At 41.8% G+C, this 27,501-nt stretch overlaps 2 protein-coding genes and 1 long non-coding RNA gene across 4 annotated transcripts in view; 2 read left to right on the top strand and 1 right to left on the bottom strand.

The window, feature by feature from the left end:
- Positions 1 to 603: 603 nt before the first annotated feature.
- On the top strand, positions 604 to 14,646 carry LOC123727844 (uncharacterized). The gene is made up of 6 exons (XR_006759776.2): positions 604 to 730; positions 2,061 to 2,118; positions 2,558 to 7,728; positions 8,024 to 8,295; positions 9,591 to 9,727; positions 12,499 to 14,646. It is a non-coding gene; the product is annotated as an uncharacterized LOC123727844 (long non-coding RNA).
- Positions 14,647 to 15,797: 1,151 nt separating this feature from the next.
- LOC106574012 (very long chain fatty acid elongase 4) lies at positions 15,798 to 25,352 on the top strand. 2 transcript variants are annotated; one of them, XM_014149513.3, is made up of 8 exons: positions 15,801 to 15,949; positions 18,415 to 18,478; positions 22,860 to 23,047; positions 23,183 to 23,263; positions 23,437 to 23,493; positions 23,718 to 23,832; positions 24,159 to 24,286; positions 24,999 to 25,352. In XM_014149513.3, the coding sequence occupies exons 2-8, from the start codon at positions 18,421 to 18,423 to the stop codon at positions 25,164 to 25,166; spliced, it is 795 nt and encodes a 264-aa protein (XP_014004988.1). In that variant the 5' UTR covers positions 15,801 to 15,949; positions 18,415 to 18,420; the 3' UTR covers positions 25,167 to 25,352. The 2 variants fall into 2 exon arrangements, with proteins under 2 accessions (XP_082818891.1, XP_014004988.1); XM_082962765.1 differs by lacking the exon at positions 22,860 to 23,047 and having other exon boundaries at positions 15,798 to 15,949.
- Positions 25,353 to 26,212: 860 nt separating this feature from the next.
- LOC106574011 (uncharacterized) overlaps positions 26,213 to 27,501 on the bottom strand; it is a 155,192-nt gene continuing 153,903 nt past the window's right edge. The window contains exons 10-11 of the mRNA XM_014149511.3: positions 27,071 to 27,229; positions 26,213 to 26,886 (exon numbers count right to left, since the gene is read on the bottom strand). Of these exons, the coding sequence (XP_014004986.3) occupies positions 26,750 to 26,886; positions 27,071 to 27,229 (296 nt within the window). The 3' untranslated portion in view covers positions 26,213 to 26,749. The remainder of the gene's footprint in view (positions 26,887 to 27,070; positions 27,230 to 27,501) is intronic.

The raw sequence follows: 27,501 nt of genomic DNA, 5'->3' as shown, positions 1-27,501 counted from the left end.
TAGCAGGCTACGTACGATCAGCTATGCAAAAGGAGAAGAGAGTTGTGCTGGACAAAACCGTGGAAAATATCAAAAGAAACTGTGAAAGAAGGTACTGTAGCTAGACCTACTTTTGCATTAATTCAAGTGCTTTATTGGCATGAGAAACGTATGTTAACATTGCCAAAGCAAGTGAAGTAGATAATATACAAAAGTGAAATAAACAATACAAATTAACAGTAAACATAACTCTCACAGAAGTTCACTGACTCTCACTGAGTCTGTACTTAGTCAAAGCTTTTCTTACGTTTGGGTCAGTCACAGTGGTCAGGTATTCTGCCACTGTGTACTCTCTGTTTAGGACCAAATAACATTCTAGTTCTAGTCTTCTAGTCTTTCTCTGACTGTCTCTCACCCACTCTCTCAAATCTTTAATTCTCTGTCTTTCTCTCTCTCTCTCTCTCTCTCTCTGTGTCTTTGTCTGACATGTGTTCTTTATTTCTCTCTACCTTCTTTCTCTCTACCTTCTTTCTCTCTATTGACTGTTTTGATTAATTTGAGTGATTTCCACAAGCGAAAATCTGTGATTTCATAATGTCATGCTGTAATGTCTTCCCTCCCCTCAGAGCCCATGGAGACTGCAGTGTCTACATGTCATTAGTTCCATGATCCTACTGACATCACACTATCCAGGACACATCTCCTGGACTGGTATGACTAGGGGAATAGAGAGCTACCCTGGAGAGCCATGGTAAAGAGAATGACATAATGCTCTCATTACAGTTTCAAGGCATGATCAATCAATCAAATGTATTTATGAAGCCCTTCTTACATCAGCTGATGTCACAAAGTGCTGTACAGAAACCCAGCCTAAAACCCCAAACAGCAAGCAATGCAGGTGTAGAAGCACGGTGGCTAGTAAAAACTCCCTAGAAAGGCCAGAACCTAGGAAGAAACCTAGAGAGGAACCAGGATATAAGGAGTGGCCAGTCCTCTTCTGGCTGTGCCGGGTGGAGATTACAACAGAACATGGCCAAGATGTTCAAATGTTCATAGATTACTAGCACGGTCAAATAATAATAATCACAGTGGTTGTCGAGGGCGCAACAGGTCAGCACCTCAGGAGTAAATGTCAGTTGGCTTTTCATGATCTATCTAGTGGGCCTTTTTGTCATTTATCTGCCTCGTTTCGTCTCAAGTTTGGGTCTCCGAAATCATGTTACAGCAGACACAGGTTGCCACTGTGATCGATTACTACCTAATGGTCATACTTGAGTAAAAGTAAAGATGCCTTAATTGAAAATGACTCAAGTGAAAGTCACCGAGTAAAATACTACTTTAGTAAAAGTCTAAAAGGGGTTTTAAATATATATAAGTATCAAAAGTAAATGTAATTGCTAAAATTAATGTTTTTAAAAAGTTTTTAAAATGTACAGATAGACAGGGGCACACTCAAATACTCAGACATCATTTACAAATGAAGCATTTGCGTTTAGTGAGTCTGCCACATCAGATAGAGTAGGGATAACCAGGGATGTCCTCTTGATAAGTGTGTGAATTGGACCCTGTTCCTGTCCTGCTAAGCATTCAAAATGTAATGAGTACTTTTGGGTGTCATGTAAAATGTGTGGAGTAAAAAGTCCATTATTTTATTTAGGAATGTAGTGGAGCAAAAGTAAAAGTTGTCAAAAATATAAATAGTGAAGGAAAGTACAGATACACCAAAAAACGACTTAAGTCGTACTTTAAAGTATTTTTACTTAAGTACTTTACAACACTGTTAGTAGATGAAGGTAAGCCAGTCTGTCTGTCTAGTATGAAGTCTGAACTTGATTTGTGGTGGCAGGTAGCGTTGCGGTTAAGACCATTGGGCCAGTAACCGACAGGTTGTTGGCTCGAATCCCTGAGTCGACTTGGTAAAAAATCTGCCGATGTGCCCTTGAGCAAGGCACTTAACCCTTATTGCTCCTTTAAGTCACTGGATAAAAGTGTCTGCTATCTGACAAAAATGTACATTTGAGCAGACTTAGTAAACACGTAAATAATGCATTTTGGATTGATCTCTTCTTGTTGTGTTTTAGCCTGGTTCTTTTCCAACGGTGGCCAACAGTACAGGATCTTGTAGCAGCTACACTGGAGGTGATTAAAATTAATGTAAATAAGGGTGTGTGAAACGCAAATGTTTGTGCATTCTGACCATCTTGTCATGCTTTTCATCTGCACAAGTCAATCAGATGTGGGCGGGGCTTGGTTACTACTCCCGGGGAAGATCTGCATATATATAGCAGATAGTATTTACTGTATGTTCTTGCAAAAGAAAGGCTTACCACAACACAAACGTGTCACTTGTATAATATGACAAGTGGAGAGCACTCTTTGGTTAATTTTGTCAACTGCCTTTGTGCCTCTGTCTCTGTCAAAAATAGGATCTTATCTTAGGTCTTTGCCTGTCTGTTTAGTTGGAGATGTGGTTGTGACATGTACTGTGTTGTTATAAACTTTTGAGCGTGTGTTTTCTGTCTGTAGTGAGTTCTGAGTGTGTGTTGTTTTTGTTGTCCTGTCTGACTGTGATGTGTAGTACAGGTATTATCAGAGCTGGGAGGAGAGATGCCCAGGACGGTTGAGGCTTTGCTGAAACAGCTGCCTGGAGTGGGCCGCTACACCGCTGGTCCATCACACTGGGGCAGGTCAGAGCTCCCTCTCTGCGGGCACACACACACAGGCACGCTCACACACACCTTTGCTCTCACCCTTTTGACTGTCTTAACTCCAGATCTACCTACATATGTTTTCAAATATTTTTACCCATCACCTCTTTGAAGTCATTGTTCACTGACATGACCTGTGACCTCTGTTGCCCCGGTGACGGGAGCTGTTGGGAATGTGATCCGGGTCCTGTGTCGTGTGCAGGCTATAGGGGCAGACAGTACAAGGTGAGGTTGAGATCCTCAGAGTTTTTTTCTTCTAATGGTGACTCTTCAGGGGATATTTAACGCTGATACCGACACCAATTATTGGAGGACCAAAAAAAGCAGATACCGATTAATCGGCCGATTTTTATATATATATTTGTAATAATGACAATTACAACAATACTGAATGAACAATGAACCCTTTTATTTTAACTTAATATAATACATAAATACAATCTATTTAGTCTCAAATAAATAATGAAACATGTTCAATTTGGTTTAAATAATGCAAAAACACAGTGTTGGAGAAGAAAGTAAAAGTGCAATATGTGCCATGTAAAAAAGCTAACGTTTAAATTCATGGCTCAGAACATGAGAACATATGAAAGCTGGTGGTTCAATATTCCCAGTTCTTCAATATTCCCAGATAAGAAGTTTTAGGTTGTAGTTATTATAGGAATTATGACACGTCGACTATTTCTCTCTATACCATTTGAATTTCATATACCTTTGACTATTGGATGTTCTTATAGGCACTATAGTATTGCCAGCCTAATCTCGGGAGTTGATAGGCTTGAAGTCATAAACAGCGCTGTGCTTCAAGCATTGCTAACAGCTGCTCGCAAACGCAGTAAAGTGCTGTTTGAATGAATGCTTACGAGCCTGCTGCTGCCTACCACCGCTCAGTCAGACTGCTCTATCAGTATCAAATCATAGACTTAATTATAATAAACACACAGAAATACGGGCCTTTGGTCATTAATATGGTCAAATCCGGAAACTATCTATCAAGGCACAAGGTGAGACCTAGATGCAGACACAGGAGGCAGATGGTTGGAGTCTTAAAATATTTATTAATCCAAAGAGGTAGGCAAGAGAATGGTCGTGGACAGGCGAAAAGGTCACAACCAGATCAGAGTCCAATAGGTACCGGCAGGCAGGCAGAATCAAGGTCAGGTCAGGCCGGATGATCAGGCAGGCAGGAAAGTAGTCCAGAGTCAGGCAGGGGTCAGAACCAGGAGGACTATCGAAAAGAAAACACACGCTGGTTGACTTGACTAAACAAACAAGACGAACTGGCACAGAGAGACAGGAAACACAGTGATAAATACACTGGGGAAAATAAGTGACACCTGGGGGGGAGACAATCACAAGGACAGGTGAAACAGATCAGGGCGTGACACTATAATTTTGAAAACAAAACGTTTATTCTTTCAGTGAAATACGGAACCATTCTGTATTTTGTCGAACGGGTGGCAACCAAGTCTAAATATTGCTGTTACATTGCACAACCTTCATGTTATGTCATAATTATGTAAAATTCTATCAAATTAATTACGGTCTTTGTTAGAAAGAAACACAGTTCGCAACGAGCCAGGCAGCCCAAACTGCATATACTCTGACTCTGCTTGCACTGAACGCAAGAGAAGTGACACAATTTCCCTAGTTAATATTGCCTGCTAACATGCATTTATTTTAACTAAATATGCAGGTTTAAAAATATATACTTCTGTGTATTGATTTTAAGAAAGGAATTGTTGTTTATGGTTAGGTACATTTGTGCAAGAAATGTGCTGTTTTCGCAAATGCGCTTTTTAAAAATCATCACCTGTTTGGCGAAGTTGAATTAGGCTGTGATTCGATGATAAATTAACAGGCACCGCATTGATTATATGCAACGCAGGACAAGCTAGTTAACCTAGTAATATCATCAACCATGTGTAGTTAACTAGTGATTATGTGAAGATTGATTGTTTTTTATAACATAAGTTTAATGCTAGCTAGCAACTTACCTTTGCTCCTTGCAGCTACAGGTCCTTTTGATGCTGCACTCGCGTAACAGGTGGTCAGCCTGCCATGGAGTTTCCTCATGGATTGCAATGTAATCGGTCATAATCGGCGCCCAAAAAGGCCGATTACCGATTGTTATGAAAACTTGAAAAACTTGAAAACTTGAAAAACTTGAAACTTGACCTCTATCAGTATGTAGGTGTAGGTAGAGTTATTAAAGTGACTATGCATAGATGACAACAGAGAGTGGCAGTGGTGTGGAGAGGGGAGGGGGGGGGGGCAATGCAAGTAGTCTGGGTAGCCATTTGACTAGATGTTCAGGAGTCTTATGGTTTGGGGGTAGAAGCTGTATAGAAGCCTCTTGGACCTAGACTTGGCGCTCCAGTACCTCTTGCCGTGCGGTAGCAAAGAGAATAGTATATGACTAGGGTGGCTGGAGTCTTTGACAATTTTTAGGGCATTCCTCTGACACCACCTGGTATAGAGGTCCTGGATGGCAGGAAGCTTGGCCCCAGGGATGTACTGGGCCGTTCACACTACCCTCTGTAGTGCCTTGTGGTTGGAGGCCGAGCAGTTGCCATACCAGGCAGTGATGCAACCGGTCAGGATGCACTCGATGGTGCAGCTGTAGAACCTTTTGAGGATCTGAGGACCCATGCCAAATCTTTTCAGTCTCCTGAGGGGGAATAATTTTAGTTGTGCCCACTTCACGACTGTCTTGGTGTGCTTGGACCATGTTAGTGTGTTGGTGATGTGGACACCAAGGAACTTGAAACTCTCAACCTGCTCCACTGCAGCCCTGTCGATGAGAATGGGGCAGTGCTCGGTCCTCTTTTTCCTGTAGTCCACAATCATCTCCTTTGTCTTGATCACGTTGAGGGAGAGGTTGTTATCCTGGCACCACACGGCCAGGTCTCTCCTCCCTATAGGCTGTCTTGTTGTTGTCGGTGATCAGGCCTACCACTGTTGTGTCATCGCGCAAATTTAATGATGGTGTTGGAGTCATGCCTGGCCGTGCAGTCATGGGTGAATAGGGAGTACAGGAGGTGGCTGAGCATGCACCCCTGAGTGGCCCCTGTGTTGAGGATCAGCGTGGCGGATGTGTTGTTACCTACCCTTGCCACCTGGGGGCGGCCAGTCAGGAGGTCCAGGATCCAGTTGCAGAAGAAGGTGTTTAGTCCCAGGGTCCTTAGCTTGTTGATTAGCTTTGAGGGCACTATGGTGTTGAACGCTGAGCTGTAGTCAATGAATGGCATTCTCACATAGGTGTTCCATTTGTCCCGGTGGGAAAGGGCAGTTTGGAGTGCAATAGAGGTTGCATTGTCTGTGGATCTGTTGTGACGGTATGCAAATTGGAGTGGGTCTAGGGTTTCTGGGATGATGGTGTTGATGTGAGTCATGACCAGTCTTTCAAAGCACTTCATGGCTACATACATGAGTGCTACGGGTCAGTAGTCATTTAGGCAGGTTACCTTAGTGTTCTTGGGCACAGGCACTACTAAGATCGAGTCGTACTACACCATCTGTGACGCTCGTTGGATGTGGCAGGGCTTGCAAACCATTACAGACTACAAAGGGAAGCACAACCGAGAGCTGCCCAGTGATCCTCAACACAGGGGCCCCTCAGGGGTGCGGGCTCAGCCACCTGCTTAAAACATGTTGGTATTACAGACTCGGAGAGGGAGAGGTTGAAAATGTCAGTGAAGACACTTGCTAGTTGGTCAGCGCATGCTCGCAGTACACGTCCTGGTAATCCGTCTGGCCCTGCGGCCTTGTGAATGTTGACCTGTCTAAAGGTCTTACTCACATCGGCTGCGGAGAGCATGATCACACAGTCTTCTGGTTGCTGGTGCTCTCATGCATGTTTCAGTGTTATTTGCCTCGAAGCGAGCATAGAAGTAGTTTAGTTCATCTGGTAGGCTCGTGTCACTGGGCAGCTCTCGGCTGTGCTTCCCCTTGTAGTCTGTAAAGGTTTGCAAGCCCTGCCACATCCGACGAGCATCACAGCCGGTGTAGTACGACTCAATCTTAGTCCTGTATTGACGATCTGCCTGTTTGAGGGTTCGTCAGAGGGCATAACGGGATTTTTTATAAACTTCCGGGTTAGAGTCCCACTCCTTGAAAGCGGCAGCTCAAGCCTTTAGCTCAGTGTGGATGCTGCCTGTAATACATGGCTTCTGGTTGGGGTATGTACGTCCGGTCACTGTGGGGACGACATCATCGATGTACTTATTGTTAAAGCCAGTGACTGATGTGGTGTACTCTTCAATGCCATCGGAAGAATCCCGGAACATATTCCAGTCTGTGCTAGCAAAACAGTCCTGTAGCTTAGCATCCGCTTCATCTGACCACTTTTTTATTGATCTGGTCACTGGTGCTTCCTGCTTTACTGTGGATGGGATTATGGTCAGATTTGCCAAATGGAGTGCGAGGGAGAGCTTTGTATGCGTCTCTGTGTGTGGAATACAGCTCATTCAATGCTATCTTAGTGCCAACCTCTGACTGAGGTGGTATGTAAACAGCTATGAAGAATACAGATGAGCACTCTCTCCGTAGGTAGTGTTGTCTACAGCTTATCATGATATACTCAACCTCAGGCGAGCAATCGACTTCCTTAGATATAGTGCACCAGCTGTTATTTACAAAAATACATAGTCCGCCGCCCCTTGTCTTACCAGACGCCACTGTTCTAACCTGCCGGTGCATCGTATAATCAGCCAGCTGTATGTTGATATTGTCGTCGTTCAGCCACGACTCCGTGAAGCATAAGATGTTACAGTTTTTAATGTCCCGTTGGTATTTTAATCTTCCCCGTAACTCGTCGATTTTATTGTCCAAAGAATGCATGTTTGCTATCCGAATTGAGGGAAGTGGGGGTTTATTCGATCGCCTCCGAATTCTCAGAAGGGAGCCCGCTCTCCGGCCTCTCTCTGCCTCCTCTTCACGCAGATCACGGGGGTCTGGGCCTGTTCCTGAGGGAGCCACTATCCTCCGCCTCGGGCTCGTCAGAGTCATGAAAGAAGAAAAAGCATTCTGCCAGTCCGTGGTGAGTAATCACAGTCCTGATGTCTAGAAGTTATTTTCGGTCATAAGAGACGGTAGCGGCAACATTATGTACAAAATGAGTAAAAAAACAATCGGTTGGGGCACGTAAAACGTCTGCCTTCTGCTCTGGCGCCATCTTATTTCAAGCTGTTACAATGAAGACATTGTTGACCAATTCAATACGTAATTCATGACAATCAATCTCATGTTGTTGACTTGATGTCTATTCTAACCTGACTGCATGGTTCCCTTGGTAATTGTTTGAAGCATTCATTGTTCCTCTGTGTGTGTTCTAGGAGCATCGCCAACACTCTGGTGTCCCCAGAGAGACCAGGGGACTTTAACCAGGCCATGATGGAGCTGGGGACTCAGGTGTGAAACCTCTAAAGGCCCTCTACCCCAGTGTCCCATACAGACCCACTGGCACTCCTACCGGAGGGTCATCAATCGTAACGAGACACGTTCATAGCATTGACATTGAACAGACTGTTGACTCTCTAGTGCATGCCGAGTAGCTACTCTGTGCTGGTCAGCATCAAACAAGGGGAGAACTCAACAAAACTTCAGGGTAAATTGAACAGAGTGCCTGCTTCTCTGCCAGATATAGAGGATTGTGGGAAGTGTTTTAATTTTAAATGTTATTGTTTTAAAAGTTTGTGTACTGATGGTAGTCATATACCTGGTAAGCATATTGATATCTGATTTCATATCATGTACCTGGTAAGCATATTGATATCTGATAGCATATCCTATACCTGGTAAGCATATTGATATCATATCCTATACCTGGTAAGCATATTGATATCTGATAGGATATCCTATACCTGGTAAGCATACTGATATATGATAGCATATGCTATACCTGGTAAGCATACTGATATATGATAGCATATCCTATACCTGGTAAGCATACTGATATCTGATAGCATATCCTATACCTGGTAAGCATATTGATATCATATCCTATACCTGGTAAGCATATTGATATATGATAGCATATCCTATACCTGGTAAGCATACTGATATATGATAGCATATCCTATACCTGGTAAGCATACTGATATCTGATAGCATATCCTATACCTGGTAAGCATACTGATATCTGATAGCATATCCTATACCTGGTAAGCATACTGATATCTGATAGCATATCCTATACCTGGAAAGCATATTAATATCTGATAGCATATCCTATACCTGGTAAGCATACTGATATCTGATAGCATATCCTATACCTGGTAAGCATACTGATATCTGATAGCATATCCTATACCTGGTAAGCATACTGATATCTGATAGGATATCCTATACCTGGTAAGCATACTGAGATATGATAGCATATCCTATACCTGGTAAGCATACTGATATATGATAGCATATCCTATACCTGGTAAGCATACTGATATCTGATAGCATATCCTATACCTGGTAAGCATATTGATATCATATCCTATACCTGGTAAGCATATTGATAGCATATCCTATACCTGGTAAGCATACTGATATCTGATAGCATATCCTATACCTGGTAAGCATACTGATATCTGATAGCATATCCTATACCTGGTAAGCATATTGATATCTGATAGGATATCCTATACCTGGAAAGCATACTGATATCATATCCTATACCTGGAAAGCATATTAATATCTGATAGCATATCCTATACCTGGTAAGCATACTGATATCTGATAGCATAGCATATAGGTACATGATTATTATACTGACTCATGTCATTTCTCATTCAAAATTCTGAATGAAGGACTTGTTATTCTGACTCATGTAATTCTAAGTTTGTGTTAGTGTGCTAGCTAGGCTTTTCCTTAAATCATTGGGATTGCCTGTTGCTGTTGTTCCTTTAGGTGGTTTGTATCTTCTCTCGCATCAACCAGACAGACAGTATATTGTGTGGGTTTGAATGGCTCTCAAGATGGATGGAATGCATAGGCCACTACTACACCCTACCCTGCAGGAGGCTGCTGTCTCCACTGAAGTCAAGGTTTGTAACTTGCTCTGTGTGTGTGTGTGTGGGTACGGGCGTGTGTGTGTCAGCTAAGATGTAACATTCCTGAGGCCTCAAGGTCAGGACTAAATGGGGGGGGGGGTTTAAGGAATTACAGAACCTTTACATAGTTATCATGATTACTTTATTCTTTTTTGAGGGGGAAGGGCATATTTGTCTCATTTCAAATGCCATTGACATAGTGCCATTTTTAAGGGATTGTTAAATACGTTATAACTATTTTGTTGTAATATCATCCCCCTCTTGAAGAGGATAGTCAGAACTATATATTTCCGTTTATTCCACATTTAGCTCTATCATCAGAGATATACAACAAGTAACCGCGTGCTATTCATGATCAGGAAACATTAATTGATCATGTAATTTGAGATACGTGAGGGTAGACTATCTGTTTGGTATGTAGCTAGCTAGCTAGCTAAGCAAACAACATGTGTCATTTAGCTTGCTTCATCAGAGATTAGGCTTTTGGAAAGAGCTTGACATTGGCAAGTCCTCGTCCTGGTAAAGTTGTCGGTTGGACTACTGTCATCACCACTATAGATAGCAAGCAAATCAAACAATATTTGTATATAGCCGTCTAGTTTATCCCCTGAAAGTTAGTTTATTAGCTAGCCATATTGACGTGATCTTTTATTAATTAGCTAGCCAATTTGACATGGTCCATCAATCAATGTAGCCAATCATGTCTGTCAACAGCAATTGTGATTGAACACTCTTTCAACAATGTTGAAAAGGGTATATTCGGTAACTTCACTAGGTAGGCCTACATTTGTTGGAGAAAAAAGTACATTAGGTCTACTAGTAGGGCTCGCGAGTGGTGCAGCGGTCTAAGACACTGCATCTCAGTGCTAGAGGCATCACTACAGACCCTGGTTTGATTCCAGGCTGTATCACAACTGGCTGTGATTGGAAGTCCCATAGGGCGGTGCACAATTGGCCAAGGGTCGTCCGGGTTAGGGTTTTGTTCTTAATTTGTTTGTTCTTAACTGACTTGCCTAGTTAAATAAAGGTCATATAAAAAAATATATTAAAAAACTACTTACCACTATATGTTTAGCCAACTCTACAAAGTTTCTACCGGTAGCTTGCAAAGTAAACATTATCAGCTAACAAACAGTACATTGGGAAATGCACCCTTCTGCTGCTTGACAGGCACGAAGGATGGGAAATTAACCTAAACCACTCATACTTTCTGGAAGGTATAGTTCATTTTATATCACTCAAATATCCAGTTAATGGTGGCCAATACTGAGAGATACAGTGCTGTGAAAAAGCATTTGCCCCATATCTAATCTTCTCTATTGTTGTAACATTTTTCATACTGAATGTTGAAAAATAGGACATTCACCATCAGCCTCCCTCACACAGTCAACAGATATCAAAATGTACTACATATACGTTCAATCCAGCTCCAGTTGTGTACACAGTGCCGTAAAAAAGTATTTGCCTCCTGTCTAATTTTCTCTACTTTTGCATTTTTTTATATACTGAATGTTATCAGATCTTCAACCAAAACCTCTTAGATAAAGGGAACCTGAGTGAACAAATAATACAACAATGACATACTTAATTTATTTCCTTAACAAAGTGATACAACACCCAATGCCCCTGTGTGAAAAAGTAATTGTCCCCTTACACTCAATAACTGGTTGTGCCACCTTTAGCTGTAATGACTGCAACCAAACACTTCCTGTAGTTGTTGATCAGTCTCTCACGTCACTGTGGAGGAATTTTGGCCCACTTGTCCATGCAGAACTGCTGTAACTCAGCGTCATTTGTGGGTTTTCAAGCATGAACTGCTCGTTTCAAGTCCTGCCACAACATCTCAATTGGGATTAGGTCTGGGTTTTGACTAGGCCATTCCAAACCTTAAAATGTGTTGCTTTTTAGCCATTTTCATGTAGACCTGATTGTGTGTTTTGGATCATTGTCTTGCTGCATGACCCAGCTACGCTTCAGCTCACAGACAGATGTCCTGACATTCTCCTGTAGAATTCTCTGATACAGAGCAGAATTTGGACGAGATGGGTCCCATTATGTCTGCCGAAAACCAAACACTGGATTCCACAGTAAGAATCTCATACCAACGATCAAGCATGGTGGTGGTTTGGGGATGCTTTGCTGCCTCAGGACCTGGTCGACTTGCCTTAATAGAAGGCTGTCTTTGTTACCGTCACTATCTGTATCCTTCAACTAGGATCCTTTTACTCTTCCCAATGGGAAAACCTTCTCAATCACTACTGCTAATGCACATGGATCACTGTCAAACAATGTTCTGTTTTCACCCCTATTCTAAGGTTTTTTACTTTCTACATATTGAAAGGCATTGTTTGTATTTTAGTCTACCCTAACAATGTTACTGTATATATTTATTACCAATTACCATTGGATATTCACTTTCTGCCTCACACTCATTAAATGTCTATTATTTTGAGATGAATATGTAATGCGCCTAAATTATAAAATACATCAGACAATTCAGAAGTGGAGAGATAAACTTTGGAGGGAGCTTCCTTTTTAAGACGGCTCTCAAGATCAGGGGCAAGGATGGAATAGTCAGGAATCCGCTAAAATAGACTTAACTCTAGCGTCGGTGAGGGAGCTCTGACCACGGGAGAGATGATGACCCAAATACCAAACCCCAGATTGACATAGCTGTAATTTTATTTTTGGATGCCTTATGGCCTTGTGTGCTAATGTTTGTAATACCGTGGTAACATCCTTAATGTGTGTTTCTCTGTTCCTAGATGCCACCAAGATGTCCCCCATATAATGCAAACCGGTACTGACTATCCTGTGCACTGGAACAGAAAAAAACGCACTACAGAGATCTATTGCAGTAAACAATTCTGCTTCCAGGTGAACTGATGACAGCATGGTAACTGGGTTGGGAAACACAGGATAAACTGGGATAACCACATAATTTACAGCTCTCAGGTCCTGAATCAGGAGCCACTCATCTCTCCAAGGTTTTGGAAAAATGGGTGTGTTGCAAACACTTTTTGTGACAAACAGTTTACCCTGTGCCAGCAGTGATTGAATAATCGTTCTAGTCCCTTCTGTTGCCTCTGTCTTCATTGTGGTATTGAGGTAACCTGGGGAGTTTCTTCTTGGGATCAACATTAATTACCACTAGGCTGGCACTGCATATCAGTCCCCTTTCATTGGAATGCTCTGTCCATAAGGTTTCTGGCACCTGAGACAGAATAGACTGGGAGGCAGTGTCAGACCCCCAACTTTCCTACTTACACATTGGTTCAATACCTTATCGTTTGGGATTTCAATGAGAACTCCATGACCAGGGGTACAATCAATTGTAGCATTAAGTTTAGTTAACAAGTCTCTACTTAGCAAGTTAAATGTTTGAGTGGGTGAATATAGAAAATCATGTTCAACATTCATTGGTCCTATTGAACAGGGCATGGTTAAGGGTAGGTCAAATCCAGTTTCTTTACCAAAAGTGGATGTAGTAGCACCCGTATCTACCAACAGGAATGTATTTTCCCTGTAGTTTTACCATACTGTTTGGGCCAGATGGGTCTACTTGTACTCGTGGGCATTGCTGTATTAAAGAAGCTGTTTCCCCTGAGGGGCATCCCTATTGTAGCTGGTTATTATCAAATGATCCTTAAGGTGACCACTGAACATTTCTCAGAGTACTTTCCACACCACTGACGTACATAAGTATTCAGATCCTTTGCCATGAAACTTGAAATTGAGCTTATGTGCATCCTGTTTCCATTGATCATCCTTGAGATGTTTCTACAACTGCATTGGCACACATCTGTCTATATAAGGTCTCACAGTTGACAGTGCATGTCAGAGAAAAAACCAAGCCACGAGGTCGAAGGGATTGTCCGTAGAGCTCCGAGAAAGGATTGTGTCGAGGCACAGGTTTGGGGAAGGCTACCAAAACATTTCTACAGAATTGAAGGTCCCCAAGAACACAGTGGCCTCCATCATTCTTAAATGGAAGAAGTTTGGAACCACCAAGACTCTTCCTAGAGCTGGCTTTTCGCCAAACTGAGCAATCGGGGGAGAAGGGCCTTGGTCAGGGAGGTGGCCAAGAACCCGATGGTCACTCTGAATGAGATCCAGAGTTCCTCTGTGGAGATTGGAGAAGCTTCCACAAGGACAACCATCTCTCCAGCACTCCACCAATCAGGAAAATAGCTGTGCAGCGACGCTCCCCAACCTATCTGACAGAGCTTGAGAGGATCTGCAGAGAAGAATAGGAGAAACTCCCCAAATAGAGTTGTGCCAAGCTTGTAGCGTCATACCCAAGAAGACTCTAAGCTGTAATCGCTGCCAAAGGTGCTTCAAGGAAGTACTGAGAAAAGGATCTGAATTCTTATGTAAATGTGATATTTCCGTTTCTAAAAAACTGTCTTTGCTTTGTCATTATGGGGTATTGTGTGTAGATTGATGAGGGAAAATAACAATTTAATAAATTTTAGAATAAGGATGTAACATAACAAAATACTTTCCGAATAAACTGTACGTCTACGTGCTCAAGTTGTATATATTTATATTTTGAAAAAATGTCTCTGTTTTCTATTGTTACTTTATCAAATCTTTAATAACCCATTATACACACATACATTTTCATCTCTTTATGCAACTACGTTTCTCAACCGACACAATTCTACCCAACCACTGGTCTGTCCCTCCCTCTCTCTACTCAACCCGTCCTATTACCAACCAAACTATTAAAGTCAACTTTCTGTAATTACCTTCAACTTCTCTCTTACTTTTACCAACTTCATTAGCCCTCTCATGTCTGCAAACTGATTTATATATACAGTATAACTATTATCTAGTAGGCCTATCGATTCCTACTGGCAGGCTATCTGATTCCTGCTACCCAATTCCTACAATAAAGTATTTTTCCCAGATCTGATTCCTGCTATCACGTGATTGTAGGTAAACCGATCCCTACATTTGGGCAAACCAATTTCCACTATTTGAGACACCACTGTGCTCCCATTGATCAATGTTAACCAGACCGATTCAGTATTATAGAAAAATTGTTCTGACAAATTGAACCCTAAAATTTGGTGGATGAGGAGGACAAGAGATCTTTAACCATTAAGGCTCGGCTGGAAAACAAATATTCCCCCATGGCGCCAAATGTTGTGGAAAACTCAATCCAAAGATTGGCAGAGAACAATTTATATTTAGAATCGTGAATCTTCAATACATACGAGCAGTCAGGGAAGGAGTTTGAAGAGTAAATGGTTCCATCAAATCAAACTTTATTTGTCACATGCTCCGAATGCGGCAGGTAGCCTAGTGGTTAGAGCGTTGGGCTAGTAACCGAAAGGTTGCAAGATTGAATCCCAGAGCTGACAAGGTACAAATCTGTTGTTCTGCCCCTGAACAAGGCAGTTAACCCACTGTTCCTAGGCTGTCATTGTAAATAATAATTTGTTCTTAACTGACTTACCTAGTTAAATAAACGTGAAAATAAAACAACCTTAACCGTGAAATGCTTACTTACAAGCCCTTAACCAACAGTGGAGTTCAAGAAAGGGTTAATAAGAAAATATCTACCAAATAAACGAAAGTTAAAAAAATTATGAAAATTATTAAAAGGCTAATTGATCATTAGAAAACCATTTTGCAATTATGTTAGCACAGCTGAAAACTGTTCTGAATAAAGAAGCAATTAAACTGGCCTTCTTTAGTTGAGTATCTGGAATATCTGCATTTGTGGGTTCGAAGTAACATACAATGACTATTGCTGTGCATTGCTGTCTGGCTGGCTAACTGCCACAAGTTCCACACTGGTCTGGGCATTTATTCCATGAGTAAAATACTTTTTAGGATGCAAATAGTGTGTAATTATTTGAGTTGAATGCTGAACACTACCTGCAAAATGTTTGTTGTCCTATATGTCGCATAAAATATGCTTTGGTGCGTTTTACCTCAGATATACACAATACACATGCATTGAGAATACTGACTGTAAAACTGGATTTTAAAAAAAAATGTATTTGGGAGGGGGGTTCTCTTGCTTGTCTTTCTGTGCCTGCTACGTTAGGTGATCTCTTGCTGAACACATGCTCGAACTTGAAGAACTTGAAATACCTGCCAGGTAGCTGTTGCCATAATGTGTCCAATCAAAACGCCGTGTGGAGCGTCTCGCGTAGGCCTATTTTTACCAGTTTTCAGAAAGAAGTCCCACGTTTTTGTCGGGTAAGTCCAGTTCATTCATTTAAACACATCTCTGTATGTATTGTATTTATTCAGGCGAAAAATCGTAAGATAAATAGTTACACAAATATTGTAAGTTTATTTGAACTTCGCCCGCAATTTTATATGAATTTACGGCGCGTGTGAAATGCGAAATAATATTTATGGTAATGTCCTTGCATGGAATGAAAGAAAGTTTAAAGGCCACCAAATGTGTGTCAGAAGCTTTGAGATTATACCACGCCGCTAACGTGCAAAAAAAGGACACATTTGGTGATTCAATGAATTGTCTCCACATTATTTGGTGATTCAGTGAACTGACCAGGATATATTTTTTTTGAACGCAAACTGAATCCTACGCGTTGGTTATTGTGTGGTATAGCTCTCTACTTGGTTATGGGGAAAGTGACGTCATTTGTGATTTAAAGCGAGAACTGGGAACTCGGAAAAAACGAGCTCAGACTGGGACAAATCGTGATATCAGGGATATATTAATTACTAATTCAATTCAAAGGGCAATATTGGCATGGGAAACATGTTTACATTGCCAGAGTAAGTGAAATAGATGATAAACAAAAGTGAATGAATTTCTTATTTTTTACAGTAAACATTACACTCACAAAAATGTCAAAGGCGTTGAGATATATAATATTATGGCTTGTGTGCAAATAATTAAAATACAAAGGGGAAAAAAACGTGCTATATTTACAATGGTGTTGGTTCTTCACTGGTTGACCTTTTCTTGTTGCAGGCAACAGGTCACAGATCTTGCTGCTGTGATGGCACACTGTGGTATTTCACCCAGTAGATATGGGAGTTTATCAAAATTGTATTTGTTTTTGAATTCTTTGTGGGTCTGTGTAATCTGAGGGAAATATGTGTCTCTAATATGGTCATACATTTGGCAGGAGGTTAGGAAGTGCAGCTCAGTTTCCACCTCATTTTGTGGCCAGTGTGCACATAGCCTGTCTTCTCTTGAGGTCCAGGTCTGACTACGGCGGCCTTTCTCAATAGCTTATTGGTAACGGGAACCGTTTACAGTTTAAGAACCAAACAGGAAGCAAACGAAACTGGGAATGATCTACCTGAATTTGTCCAATATAAACTCAGATTTTCATTACAAAGTAAACAAAAGTAAATGGCAAAGTAAACAAAACATTTGGAGTAAATGGTTTTTGTTGCAGAATTGGCGTCATGAATACACCCCAGTGATCTTTGCTCAGATAAATTGGAGGTCTAGGATGATGCCCAAGTTTCAAATCAAATCAAAGTTTATTTGTCACGTGCGCCGAATACAACAGGTGTAGACCTTACAGTGAAATGCTTACTTACAGGCTCTAACCAATAGTGCAAAAAAAGGTGTGTGTGTGTGTGTGTGTGTGTGGGGTGGTAAGTAAAGAAATAAAAAAGACATTTGAAAATAAGAGTAGCAAGGCTACATACAGACACCAGTTAGTCAGGCTGATTTGAGGTAGTATGTACATGTAGATATGGTTAAAGTGACTATGCATATATGATGAACAGAGAGTAGCAGTAGCGTAAAAGAGGGGTTGGCTGGTGGTGGGTGAGACACAATGCAGATAGCTCGGTTAGCCAATGTGCGGGAGCACTGGTTGGTCGGGCCAATTGAGGTAGTATGTACATAAATGTATAGTTAAAGTGACTATGCATATATGATAAACGGAGAGTAGCAGCACCTTAAAAGAGGGGTTGAGGGGGGGGGGCACACAGTGCAAATAGTCCGGGTAACCATTTTGTTACCTGTTCAGGAGTCTTATGGCTTGGGAGTAAAAACTGTTGAGAAGCCTTTTTGTCCTAGGCTTGGCACTCCGGTACCGTTTGCCATGCAGTAGTAGAGAGAACAGTCTGTAGCTGGGGTCTTTGACAATTTTTAGGGCCTTCCTCTGACACCGCCTGGTGTAGAGGTCCTGGATGGTAGGAAGCTTGGCCCCAGTGATGTACTGGGCCGTACTCACTACCCTCTGTAATGGCTTGTGGTCGGAGGCAGAGCAATTGCCGTACCAGGCAGTGATGCAACCGGTCAGGATGCTCTCGATGTTTCTGAGTTGGATGACCGCTCAAAACTATTTTTTTCCCAGTCGGGGAGTTTTTTTTTTTCTTTTTCTCCAGATTCCCTGTTGTCGTTAATACACTATGTTGCTACATCAATTTTTGGACTTATAAGTCAATGATATATACCCATTGATTCTTAAACAATATAAATTATAAATGCCTCATGAGCTTAGTTCAGAGCTCAAAATATAAGCTTGTTGTACTCCAATGTTTGTAAACAACGTAAATGTAAACTATACATTTGATTTCATGGATGGTCAGTCCTTGCATCCATAGCTCTGTCTATGAATTTGAGTGGTTACATTTCTCCAGCCCCATCCCTTAGCTTTTTAGCAAAACGGGGTTGGGTCATTTTGTAATTGTTATAATCAATGACCAACTTCCTGTTCCAACAGTGTCAAATGGCTTCAGCATGGCAACGCGTTCAGTCCATGCACCAGTGGATGTTGGAGAATGGAGGTAATTCAGAATTTGGGTATAGATTTTATGATGGGCCACTGACAATATAGGGGCCTACTAGACTTTTTTGTGATTCAGCAAAATGTCACAGGACTGGATTATCTAGTTGCAATTGATACACGTAGGACATTCACCATCAGCCTCCCTCACACAGTCAACAGATATCAAAATGTACTACATATACGATCAATCCAGCTCCAGTTGTGTACACAGTGCCGTAAAAAAGTATTTGCCTCCTTTCTAATTTTCTCTACTTTTGCATTTTTTTATATACTGAATGTTATCAGATCTTCAACCAAAACCTCTTAGATAAAGGGAACCTGAGTGAACAAATAATACAACAATGACATACTTAATTTATTTCCTTAACAAAGTGATACAACACCCAAAGCCCCTGTGTGAAAAAGTAATTGCCCCTTTACACTCAATAACTGGTTGTGCCACCTTTAGCTGCAATGACTCAACAAACACTTCCTGTAGTTGTTGATCAGTCTCTCACGTCACTGTGGAGGAACTTTGGCCCACTTTTCCATGCAGAACTGCTGTAACTCAGTGACATTTGTGGGTTTTCAAGCATGAACTGCTCGTTTCAAGTCCTGCCACAACATCTCAATTGGGATTAGGTCTGGACTTTGACTAGGCCATTCCAAACCTTAAAATGTGTTGCTTTTTAGCCATTTTCATGTAGACCTAAATGTGTGTTTTGGATCCTTGTCGTGCTGCATGACCCAGCTGCGTTTCCGCTCGCAGACAGATGTCCTGATGTTCTCCTGTACAGAGCAGAATTCATGGTTCCTTCTAAAAAAGGCAAGTCGTCCAGGTCCTAAAGCAGTAAAGCACCCCCAAACCATCACACTAACACCACCATGCTTGACCGTTGGTATGAGGTTCACCAGGCGTATTGGGACCCATGTCGTTGTAAAAGTTATACTTTTGAATCATCTGTCCATAGAACATTCTTCCAAGAGTCTTGATGATCATCTAGGTGCTTCCATGTGATAGTTTTTGGCTAACTTGAGTCAACTTTTTGGATGGTATGGCTCCCATTATGCCTGGCGAAAACCAAACACTGCATTCCGCAGTAAGAACCTCATACCAACGGTCAAGCATGGTGTTGAAAATGTCATGGTTTGGGGATGCTTTGTTGCCTCAAGAACCTGGACGACTTGCCTTAATAGAATTAACCGTGAATTCTGCTCTGTATCAGAGAATTCTACATGTGAATGTCAGGTTGCCAGGTCGTCAGTCTGTGAGCTGAAGCTGAAGCGTAGCTGGGTCATGCAGCAAGAAAATGATCCAAAATACACAATCAAGTATACATGAAAATGGCTAAATAGCAATGGCCTAGTCGAAGTCCAGACCTAATCCCAATTGAGATGAAGGACTTGAAATGAGCAGTTCAAACTTGAAAACTCACAAATGTTGCTAAGTTGAAGCGGTTCTGAATGTAAGAGTGGGCCAAAATATTCCTGGAACAGTGACATCAGAGACTGATCAACAACTACAGGAAGTGTTTGTTGAGTCATTGCAGCTACAGAGACTGATCAACAACTACAGGAAGTGTTTGTTGAGTCATTGCAGCTAAAGGTGACACAATCTATAACTGGTTGTAAGGGGGCAATTACTTTCTTACACAGGGGAATTGGGTGTTGCATAACTTTGTTAATTAAATAAATAAAATACACTACATGGCCAAAAGTATGTGGACAAATGCTCGTCGAACATCTCATTCCAAAAACACGGGCATTAATATGGTGTTGATCACCCGTTTGCTGCTAAAACAGCTTCCACTCTTCTGGGAAGACTTTCTACTAGATGTTGGAACATTGCAGGGAATTGCTTCCATTCAGCCACAAGAGCTTTAGTGAGGTCGGCCGCTGATGTTGGGCGATTAGACCTGGCTCGCAGTCGGTGTTCCAATTCATCCCAAAGATGTTCGATGGGGTTGAGGTCAGGGCTCTGTACAGGCTAGTCAAGTTCTTCCACACCAATCTCGACAAATAATTTCTGTATGGACCTCGCTTTGTGCATGGGGGCATTGGTAGGCCGTCATTGTAAATAATAATTTGTTCTTAACTGACTTGCCTAGTTAAATAAAGGTACAAAATTGTCAAGAATGTCATTGTATGCTGTATCGTGAAGATTTCCCTTCACTGGGACTAAAGGGCCTAGCCCGAACCATGAAAAACAGCCCCAGACCATTATTCCTCCTCCACCAAACTTTACAGTTGGCACTATGCATTCGGGCAGGTACTGTTCTCCTGGCATCCGCCAAACCCTGATTCGTCCGTCGGACTGCCAGATGGTGAAGCGTGATTCATCACTCCAGAGAAAGCGTTTTCACTGCTCCAGAGTCCAATGGCGGCGAGCTTTACACTCTCCAGCCGACACTTGGCATTGCGCATGGTGATCTTAGGCTTGTGTGCGGCTGCTCGGCCATGGAAACCCATTTCCTGAGGCTCCCAACGAACAGTTCTTGTGCTGACATTGCTTCCAGAGGCAGTTTGGAACTGAGTGAGTGTTGCAACCGAGGACAGACAATTTCTACACGCTAAGTGCTTCAGCACTCGGCAGTCCAGTGAGCTTGTGTGACCTACTACTTCGCAGCTGAGCCGCTGTTGCTCCTAGATGTGTCCTCTTCACAATAACAGCACTTATAGTTGACCGGGGGAGCTCTAGCAGGTCAGAAATTTGACGAACTGACTTGTGGGAAAGGTGGCATCCTAAGATGGTGCCATGTTGAAACTCACTGAACTCTTCAGTACGGGTCATTCTACTGCCAATGTTTGTCTATGGAGATTGCATGGATGTGTGCTCAATTTTATATACCTGTCAGCAACGGTGTAGCTGAAACAGCCAAATCCACTAATCTTAAGGGGTGTCCCTATATTTTTGGTCATGTAGTGTAAGCATCAATATTTTTTGTTATCTGTAAACTCAGGTTCCTTTTATCTAATATTCGGTTTCGTTTGAAGATCTGCTAACATTCAGTATAACATTTGTTTAAAAAAATATTTAGAAAATAATAGCACTGTAATATTAGTACTGCAAATATACTATGCTGAATGCACTGACTGTAAGTCACTGTAGATAAGCTCGTCTGCTAAGTGACTAAAATGTAAATGTGTATTGTCTGCTGTGTGTTAGTACTGTCCAGTAGGCCTACACTGTCCAGGGCTTCCTGATTTATATGAAATATGAGCTAGAATTAATGACAAAATGAGTTAAACAGTTTTCCTTCCAATAAATGGTAATCAAGTATGTTATACTGAACAAAAATATAAATGCAACATGCAACAATTTCAGCAATTTTTTTAATTTATTTTTTTACTGAGTTACAGTTCATATAAGGAAATCAGTCAATTGAAATCAATTCATTAGGTCCTAACCTATGGATTTCACATGACTGGGCAGGGGCTCAACCATGGGTGGGCCTGGGAGGGCGTAGGTTCACCCACTTGGGAGTCAGGCCCACCCACTGTGGAGCCAGGCCCAGCCAATCAGAATGAGCTTTTCCCCACAAAAGGGCTTTATTACTGACAGAAATCCTCCTCAGTTTCATCAGCTGTCTGGGTGGCTGGTCTCAGACCATCCGGCAGATGAAGAAGCCGGATGTGGAAATCCTGGGATGGCGTGGTTACAAGTGGTCTGCGGTTGTGAGACTGTTTGGACATGCTGCCAAATTCTCTAAAATGACGTTGGAGACGGCTTATGCTAGAGAAATGAACATTACATTATTTGGCAACAGCTCTGGTGGACATTCCTGCAGTCAGCATGCCAATTGCACGCTCCCTCAACTTGAGACATCTGTGGCATTGTGTTGTATGACAGAACTGCACATATTAGTGGCATTTTATTGTCCCCAGCACCTGTGTAATGATCATGCTGTTTAATCAGCTTCTTAATATGCCACACCTGTCAGGTGGATGTATTATCTTGGCGAAGGAGAAATGCTCACAAACATTTCTGGGATCTTTTATTTTACCTCATGAAACATGGGACCAACACTTTACATGTTGCATTTATATTTTTGTTCAGGATAAAAAACAGCTTTTCTGTGTTTTGAATGTTGTGGGCGTACGCTAACAACAGAATGGTGTGACCGTATACCGGTCATCAAAAATATTCACGACAAGTAGCTGCTCATTGTCCAGCTCAGCTAATGAGCCATCTTGACCTCATATTAAATAAGGAAATGGCAAGCATTTTTGAAAAGGTCTGTTTGAGATACAACTTTGAGGTGGGGTTTTGGAAGCGTTTTTTCTACTTTGGCCACATACGAGTACAGGACGAGTCAACAGCATTAATTGGGTATGAGTTAACAGAATATTAACATTTTAAAAGTGAGATGAATTCAGTGGGCTACCATGTTGTCTTCCAGATAAGAGGACAGATCCATGGTTACTGGTCTACTCCCCCATGCCAGTAGCTTCTATATTCCTCCTCTATCTCGGTGTGGTCTGGGCTGGACCCAAGCTGATGAAACACAGGCAACCTGTTGACCTCAAGGCTGTGCTCATTCTCTACAACTTCGCCATGGTCTGCCTGTCTGTCTACATGTTCCACGAGGTGTGCTCCAACTCCCATCAAAATGAGGGGATTTCTCTTTAAACGTGTTTGTGTGTTCAGCAGCCATAGAAATGGGCCTAATTTATGCTTATTATGAAATGTTTCACCTGACCTATAACGGTTTTTATGTTGCAGTTCTTGGTCACGTCCATGCTGTCTAACTACAGTTACCTGTGTCAACCTGTGGATTACAGCACTAGCCCACTGGCGATGAGGGTAAGAGTGCGTCTGAATAGTCCCTACTGTACACAAACCGTTGGACCTCTCACATAGTTGACCTAACTGGCAAATGCCCCCAAATAGTATACATATCTATTCCATCTCTGAAGACTGTCCCAAAGCCCTGGCCATAACAGTGGATAACTCTCTCTGTCTGTTTGTTTCACCAGATGGCCAAAGCATGCTGGTGGTTTTTCTTCTCCAAGGTCATAGAATTGGCGGACACGGTAAAACACATTGAAAATCAGGGTCATATTCATTAGGCACCAAAAGGAAGAATGCAAGGTTTTTAATGGGGACTACTTGTCCAGGAAACACTCATCTTTGTGTTCCGTTGCAAAACGTTTTCCTACGGTGTGCATTATTAATCAATATGGCCCAGGATTAACGTCAGATTCATGTGAAACATTGGAGATCCAGTTCAAACCCATTCCAAACTCTCCATTCACAGGTTTTTTTCATCCTGAGGAAGAAGAACAGTCAGCTGACCTTCCTGCATGTCTATCACCATGGCACCATGATCTTCAACTGGTGGGCAGGGGCAAAGTACCTGGCTGGAGGCCAATGTAAGTCTAGCAGTACGAAGAACCGGGAAAAACTCTATCCTATTCGTTAATGCTCTGTATCAACGTATATGGAATGTTTCAGGGCTGCCATAGATTTGTTTAATTAAGATGTTTTATCAACTCTCTGTTGGGACTTCTCAACACCTGGTAGGCACCTGCTAGACTTACAAATAGACATTCATTGTAAGTCACTCTTATTCAGAGCGTCTGCTAAATTACTCAATTGTAAATATAAAATGATTAATGGGGTCCTAGAAAATTGTCCATACCATTCATGATGCTGTGCAACAGATAGTTGAGATGTTATGTGTTCCTCTCTCTCCTAGCGTTCTGCATTGGTCTTCTCAACACCTTCGTCCACACTGTAATGTACTCCTACTACGGACTGGCTGCTCTTGGGCCTCACATGCAGAAGTACTTATGGTGGAAACGCTATCTGACGTCACTTCAGCTGGTGAGTGGCTCTATCTACAGCTCTGCAGACATCTAGTGAGGTTTAAGAAAAAGGGGATACATCTGGGGATGGGGAATTGGTTGGCTACTACAGAAGCTTAGAGTATAGGGATTAAGACCTGGATTCAATCAGTTCAGTGTTAACCCGCCATAACCAACAACTGCATAGCCTATTATTGCTTTTGTTCAGGATGATGTCGGAGTTGTAACTGTGTTAGAGTAGTCAAATTGGTGAGCGGCTGCTCTTGTGGTCATTGTCAAGAAACCACACCCGTCCTTAAATCCCACCCGGGTTAATAGTTCACAACGAGAACGTGTAGGCTATATAGAAACTATGACACTCAATGTGAAAGCCTATCGTTTAATGGTTAAGGAATTATATCAGCCTAGTCGAGGTGTAGATTACATCACACATTTCAGTGTTTGAATTTGTAACATCTGCATTGGATTTCTACTAATGCCACATGGTGCATCCAATGGCGATGACCGTGATAACACTTGGAGACGATTGTGGATTTGACAGCTCCACCAGTTACACCTCCGACATAACCTATACAAAAGCAATAATAGACTATGCAATTGTCGGTTATAACTGATTTGAATCTAGGCCTTACGTGTGGTAGAAAACAGATTGTGACTATACACGGAGATATCTGAGAAGGTTGTACCTCAACTCTGAATCTAAACCAATGTTCTCCTGACGGTGGTTTCAGCTCCAGTTTGTCCTGCTGACCACTCACACAGGCTACAACCTCTTCACTGAGTGTGACTTCCCAGACTCCATGAATGCCTATGTGTTTTTCTACTGTGTCAGCCTCATCCTACTCTTCAGCAACTTCTACTATCAGAGCTACCTCAGCAGGAAGAGCAAGAAGACGTGAAGGATATGGCCGTGACCCCACTCTCCGAGGGTGTCTCAGGGCGAGTTGCAAAGAGAAACGCATTTCCAATTGAATAGGACAAATATAAGCACCCACCAAATTATGTATTTATTATTATATTCATAATCACACTGTCTTACTGTACCTGAATTCAATTCACTGTCAACTTAAACATTTTGCAAAACATTCTCTGGATATTTATTTGTGACGCCTCCTACAATATTCCCTATGGCAGCATTTTGCAAACTTGGTCCTGGGGAACCCCAAGAAGTGCATGTCTTGGTTTTTGCCCAAGCACTACACAGCTGATTCAAATCATCAAAGCTTGATAATGAGTTGATTTTCTTTTTTGGGGGGGGATGTGTAGTTTTAGGGCAAAACCGAAATGTGCACCAAGGGTGCCCATTGACCGAGTTTGGAAATCCCAGTCTTTAACTGGCTATGAACCTATAGAGAGAGAGAGAGAACAGTCATTACAATTTGTCTCAATAGCACTGCATTCCTTTTCATAATGTTACTGTGAAAAGCTGAGAATGCTCACAAGAGGGCAGAGTATGTCAATGGTTGGTGTTCCTCTTACCGGTGTCGAACTGTCCCCCACTGTGTCATTTTTCTGCAACTTCACATACACTACTTTATGTAGTGCTGCTGCTTTTATCTTGGGCATATTAATTTCACATTATAGCAGATATAGTGCTTTAGTTATTTGAGGCACAGATGCTGTACTTGGTGCTATAACCATGTTGTACTACCAAGCAAGGCTCATAGGAAAAGGAGAAGAATACCTGACCACTGTTTTGTTTGAATGCTCCTCCGATACTTAAAATAGTGTTATTTTACTGACATGGCATTACCCTGCAGCTGTGCTAGTTCTGTGGATGTGCATACCACCATAAGATATGTATTTACTAGGGTCCCCATTAGCTGTGGCCAAGGCAGCAACTACTCTTCCTGGGGTCCAAACACATTAAGGCACTTACATTACATATACAACAAAAGATAAAACAGTACATCAGATAACATTAAAAAGTCACAATTTTGTATTATTGTACAATTATTTATTTCTTAAACTTGGAAATAACAAACATTTAAAAGACTGCTTTAAACAAACTGTACATTTATACACATGATAAAGTAGATTTGACTGTGTTCCAGAATATTTTATGTATGACCATCCATCACCCCTCCATTTACCTTCCAGAAATATCTTCAGACAATCTAAACAAATAAACAAGCCATTTCATCCACTGTAAAAACACTGCAAAATTATATATTTTTCTACATTTCAGTCCCTAGTAGATTGAACAATGTAGAAAGAGAGAAAGAGGGAATGCTGGACTAGGTTATGTCTTAGTTGGAAATGTGTCCATTTGGAAGCATCCATGTGGAATCTGTTGGGCAGGGCTGTAGGAAGCTCTTGTCTTGTTACAGAGATATGACTGACAGTCGTTCTAGAGCAGTAGAGCTTGTTTTCAATTATATTGTTTCCTTTAGAACAGAACAAACTTGTAAGGAATGGATGCCACTCCAGACTATTGAGATCCATCGCCTGTATAGCGATACCCAGGGTAGCATCAGGCCCTCTATGTCTCTGTGTAGACGGAGGACATCTGGCTCAGGCTGCGGTCGAAGCTGTTCACCTGGAAGAAGATGCTTTCCTCTGGGCTGGAGGAGAACTGGCACTCCCCTGATCCCTGGAGGTCCTGTGTCAAGCTGAAGCCTGGGGGAGGAGACCACTGAATTAGACACACAATCAAATTTGATGCTACACTGTTTAGTGTGTGATTAACATACATACAGTGGCTTGATCAACATACAGAAATAATTCAACTATTGATTTAAGTGCACAAACAAAACAAAAACTGTTAGAGAAGGAGGAAGTTGAAATCTACGCCAGGTCTCACCTGCAGCAGAGCCACTGCTGGTACTGGACATGTGGAAGCCGTTGTTCTGGTGGGAAGTGTAACCATGTGAGTCCGCTGGTACATGAACACCACTCACAGACTGTTCCATTCTGTACGAGTCCCCAAAATGGAAGCAGCTCTGAAAGCTGCCCTGGTAATCTACAGAGAGAAGGGAGGAGAGGATCAAGCACAGAATAACTAGAATGGCCAAAGCCCCTAACACTACTGCAATTTAACTGGAACCCTCTAGAGAACGCTCAGTATGGCCACTAGACCTATACAGTGGCTTGCGAAAGTATTCATCCCCTTGGCATATTTCCTATTTTATTGCCTTACAACCTGGAATGAAAATAGATTTTTTGGGGGGGTTTGTATCATTTGATTTACACAACATGCCTACCATTTTGAAGATGTAAAATATTTTTTATTGT

The sequence above is a fragment of the Salmo salar genome, chromosome 16 (genome assembly GCF_965601325.2).
Source record: "Salmo salar chromosome 16, fSalSal1, whole genome shotgun sequence".
Classification (NCBI taxonomy): Eukaryota; Metazoa; Chordata; class Actinopteri; order Salmoniformes; family Salmonidae; genus Salmo; species Salmo salar.
Note: the sequence above shows the minus strand (reverse complement) of the source record. Positions and strands in the feature narration are given on the sequence as shown.

Coding starts and splice junctions, on each gene's coding strand:
- LOC106574012 (XM_014149513.3), top strand. CDS start 18,421: ATGGCTTCAGCATGGCAACGCGTTCAGTCCATGCACCAGTGGATGTTG. Junction 23,264..23,436: donor CTAGCCCACTGGCGATGAGG/GTAAGAGTGCGT, acceptor TTGTTTCACCAG/ATGGCCAAAGCATGCTGGTG. Junction 23,833..24,158: donor GTACCTGGCTGGAGGCCAAT/GTAAGTCTAGCA, acceptor TCTCTCTCCTAG/CGTTCTGCATTGGTCTTCTC.